This window comes from Lagopus leucura, unplaced genomic scaffold (assembly GCF_019238085.1).
Source record: "Lagopus leucura isolate 7727_CA_CO unplaced genomic scaffold, USGS_WTPT01 51028-0_obj-0_obj, whole genome shotgun sequence".
Classification (NCBI taxonomy): Eukaryota; Metazoa; Chordata; class Aves; order Galliformes; family Phasianidae; genus Lagopus; species Lagopus leucura.
The window spans coordinates 1-4928 of NW_024962918.1; the positions used below are offsets into that span (position 1 = coordinate 1).

Below are 4928 nucleotides of genomic sequence, written 5' to 3' on the forward strand. Positions count from 1 at the left end.
AGGCAGTTGATGACTTGCAGACACAATGACCTCGCTCACTTCAATCACATATATGCTACCTTTATATGAAGTGGCCACCTTTATATGAAGTAACTTAAACTAAAAATTCACTCAAACTTGTTATCGAAAGATAAGACTACATCATTCAGTTTTCTCACATTTTCACAAATAAACAAGAGAATCACACATGGCAAGTTAAAGAGTGTTTCTTTTCCTTTGAAAACTTCATGAACAAACAGTTGCTTTTTTCTGTCTACCTTTTTTTTTTTTTTTTCCCTTCTGGAAGCAAACTCGTGATTCCCATAATCCATTCATGAGGACTAACTATCTCTCTGCAAACTAACCCTGAACATCACCCTAAGCAAAAGTACAGAATGTAGTCGCACAGAAGCTTCTTCTGTAAATACAAACACCACAAAATAAAAGCTATGTAGTAGGCCAGAAGTTGTTAAAACACATAATTCCAAGGGAACTCAGAATTATGCAGCTTTCCCAAAGAGAAAAAGTTCTTTTCCAGTTTTTGTAAATCGGAAAAAAAAGTTACATTCAAGTGAGCAAAGCACACACGTAACTGTCATTCCAACTGTACTGCACATTACTGAGAATGAATTATTCCTAGGAACAAACAGTACAGGATAGATACTTACACAGCCTCCAGCAAGGATCTCTGCAGGGAGTGGGATGGAACCATCTCTCTTAGTAAATTTGTCTCTGACAAAGTCATTAACCTAATGAAGATACAATACGTTACACACAATTTAAAGGTATCCTTCCTCCTTATTAACCTATATCAAGTACATCTGTAACCATATTTATTAGAGTGCTTGTAAGTGGTCATCTTTCACACATTTTAGGAAACAAATCCTGTGTTTGTTAACAAACAAAAAGATGTCAGGAAAAAAAAAAGATACGTACAGTTAGCTTAATAGCCTTTTCTGGAGCAACACCTATCAGCTGTGGTAACAAGCCTATAGAAACAAAGACATCATAAGGCAACATTATCTTCCTAATAAAGAAACTAGTATTTTATAAGAGCTCTACAGAAATGTCTTCCTGCGCATGGCATTTCCTTTGAAGTGGGTGGCAGTTACCCCAGGAGGTAGATGGCATTTATGCATGTGTGGCTGCTACAGCACTGGATATTCATACCTATAGGATTTTACAACAAGATTTCTGTTGAAAATGGTAATGAAAAGGGTGAATGTGGCCGACATTCCACAACCAAATCAAGTCTGATACAGTTGCTGTACAGAAAAAAAAGAAAAAAAAAGACTGAATGTACCTCACCATATGTCTACTTACGTAAGAATTAATTTGACTTTATTTTTTTAGCCCCTTAATATGATTTTCCCATAAATCTTAAAATTAAAACAGGAGATTAATTATGAGAGATACACACAACTATGATAAATTATGAACTAACCTCTACCACTAACCCGAGATTTCTCAAGGCTCCAGTCAACTAATGATGTAAAGGATTTTCATTAGTTGAGTCCAACATAAACTTCTTTAAACTCTCTTACAATTAATTACTTTTTTTTTTTTTAATCTTGCCAAGAGGAAGTATCAGTTGGCAGAAACCAATTTTGAAAGGCTCTTCCTCTACTACCAAAATGAACAGTCTTTTCAAAGAAGTACATGCACTTTTCATGGAGCTAATAGGTTTAAGAAAAAAAAAAAAAAAAGACAAATCAGTAGGTGGCAGTCTCAACTTCCTAACATAGAAGATCATATCAGCATCTGTTGTCTTTCAATTCACTTTCTCCATAGTAATCCTGGTATTACATATAAAATCATAAAAGTTAAAGTGTTTATTTTTATTGTAAGTGCTCATTTCCATGGTTAGGGAATATAAATCTGTTGGAAGTTCTTGCCAATTAACAAATAAAGAAATCCCATACTAAAAACATCAAACATCAAATTACATCAACAAAACTATGATGATGCAGCTTCCCACTCTACCTTAAGTGAAAATGATGATTAAAAATCATAAAAGAACCTTCAAAATTCCCCAAAGTACTTAAGTCTGTAAATTTTTATAGTACTTCCCTAAAAGGAGCTCAGAGCAAAGGTACCAAAATAGAAAGTGCAGCACTTAATATATGCAGTGCAGTGTTTTCTTCCAACACAGTGCCTTCTGTGTGATGTACTGACTTACTGTGCAGGGGAAAGGTAGTTATTAAATACAAAAAAGGTTGACAATAACAAAAAGAAATATGCCCTCCCAGCCTGAATCTCTGATCTACCACAAAAAGAAATCCAGCTCTGCTGTGCCTGTACTTCGGGGGGGAGAGAGGAGGCAAAAGAAAAAAAACTACCAGACAAAACAGCCCAAGACAATTCCTCACACTCTCTCTCTTCCTTTGTATGCAGCTAAACACCCTGGACACACACTGTATTCTAGAGAACCTGGGATTCAGTACGGTCTAGCAAGAGAGCTTAGAAAATATAATAAGTTCAGAAGTTGGATGTCAGGTTTCATAAGCATCATGATTTTCCTGACCAAATATTAGAAGTTTTTACTTTAAAATATGAATTTTCTAATATCCATTCAAATCTATGTTTTAAACTGAAGTGAAGAACTATATTGTATCATTACACATTAGAATACAATTTAAGATAGTCCCTCAGAAATATAAGATTCCAGTTACAGTCAACTCCGTAAATATTTCTGTTGTTTCTGTTTCTGTTCTCATCTGCAGATAATCTGACACTACGAGTACATGCTGACTGTAGAACATAATGTTTTCAGAACAGCTACACGAACCTTTCATGCTAAACAATCTTAAAGACAACTACTAAACATATTTTTAAAAGTTTAACAATTTGCCATTACACTCCCCCAACATGCACCTTTCCCCCCTCAAGCGTGAAGCACTGTTTTTAACTCATCTATAGAAAGCGCTTGCCAAAAGTTAGAAAACAAAAATAAAAGGTCATTAGCTTTAGAGGTGGCTGTGCAAAATCATGTTAGGGTGAGGGGTGGAGAAAGAAAAGAGTACTATAGAAAAGAACTGCAGAAATCACAAAGTTTAAAATAGAGTCATAGATGCAACTTCAAGGAGTATTTGTTTTAATGAAATATCTAGCAACAAAAAAAAAAAAAAGGGAAGAAATCTACTAGAAAAAAAAAAAACAAACATAATTTACTGAGATTACAGCTATTTCATTAAAATTTTGACTGATTTATTCCTCTCTTTATTTGTCACTGAAAAATCCTGTGAGATCGCAGAAAATTACTTAAGAGTCCATAGACTTTCACATGCAAAAACTTCTCAGATACTGCTCTTAACAAATACTAGCAAGGACCAGTGTCCTCATGGGCAGAACACACTGCAATACAAAAAAAAAACAAGCCTGTGACCATCACATTAAAACATAAAATTTAGAAGAAAGTGCTGACTCTTATAAAAAAAAAAAAAAGAGAGAATTCAACTAAATATAAATATCAGAAGATGTGTAGTGTACGTACCATTTAAGTAAGTTATCTTGTTGATATGATACAAATGCTTCCATAACCTTCTCCTAAGCTAAAAAACAAAGTAAGATAGATAGCTTTCTATCTAACTGATAAGTTGCTTTCAATTCTTAACCTGCATTTTGGAACAAAGTGATACATAAATTGCAGGCTGCAATTTCTTGCTCACAGTAGTCCCAGTACCTGCAGAGGTATAAGGAATAAGCAATCTGGCATCCAGTTTAACAAGTACCTTTCAGAATGACTATTTTCTCTCCTAATAAAAAATATTCACTGTAAAATATATTTACTCTTCAGAGGCTAAAATGCGTTCCTCATGTTTGCCCCCAGCCAAATGTCACAAACCTCAGTTTGTGAGATAATCTTGTCCACAACACTCACACCACAGAGATTAGGACTTTAAACAGATCTGTGTACCAAGAAGCCAAACGGTAACAACAGAAGGCCTCGTTTTTCCCAGCAATTATGATGAACAGTGCCCAAGGGAAGTTAAACATTCAACTCTATGAGACAGAAGCAAAAACGTAAATTAAATCAAGTTTCACAGTTCTCCAATAAGAGTAGTTCTTGAGGTATTAAAAAAATAAAAAAGGAGAAAATCCCCAAGCCGATATATATATTTTATTCACTCACCTCTGTAAAGACCAAAAAAGCCTTCAAAACGCAAAACCTTTTTAAAGCAGTCAAAGCTGTTTTTATACATCAACTCTCCTACGACTGAACCAGTGGAGCGCTGATTCTGCATACGAGTTTTCACCAGGTCTATGGGATATACTGCTGTAGCACCAACAGCTGTGAGAAAGCATTCGGAGCATTACTTCTGCAACTTTTCTGTTGGTGTAGTACATCAATATTATGGTGACTTTCTTTAACAGTAATGTAAACACACAAATATTTACAAGCTGGTAAGATCTCTGATATGTTGGAAGTAAGAAAAAACAATACAGAAAATCTTAAAAAAAAAAAAAAAAAAGTCTGCAGGAGAATAAATTTACTATGTATTACATAGAACGAGGTGTACAGAAAAGAAAACCAATCAGAAAAAGAAGCAACAAGAACTATCAGTAAGCAAATGTGTTCACCAAGCGAGTAGAGTTCCAGTTGCTCTTAAAAGGGTACTAGAACAGAAGAGATAAAGGAAGAGACTGGCACAACCAGTGGCTGCAGCCTCCAATGCTTCACCTGCATAACAAGAAAGTGCACCTTAAATGGTCCCAAAGAGTCTGGCAAGAAAGACTACAAACACAGACCTGAAACCCAGATAAATTACTTACCTCCAGCAATTGAGCCCAAAGTGAACCTGTAGGCTGACTCAGCTATCTGGAGCAAGATAGGCCTGCTTAACTCTGCAAATGATTGCTGTGTGAGGAAGAAAAGAAAAACAAACATTTCAAAACCTTGCCGGGAGAACAAAGATGCTATAAATCTGCTTTTAAGAAGTTAAATAAAG

At 35.1% G+C, this 4928-nt stretch overlaps 1 protein-coding gene across 1 annotated transcript; it reads right to left on the reverse strand.

Moving 5' to 3' along the window:
* Window positions 1-632: 632 nt before the first annotated feature.
* Window positions 633-4882, reverse strand: LOC122190893 (calcium-binding mitochondrial carrier protein Aralar1-like; the record flags this gene model as incomplete). Its single annotated transcript, XM_042891041.1, has 4 exons — window positions 4753-4882; window positions 4112-4270; window positions 916-968; window positions 633-728 (listed from the first exon to the last, which is right to left on the reverse strand). Coding segments are annotated over exons 1-4 (423 nt in total), but the record flags the coding sequence as incomplete, so codon positions are not given.
* Between the last annotated feature and the right edge of the window lie 46 nt (window positions 4883-4928).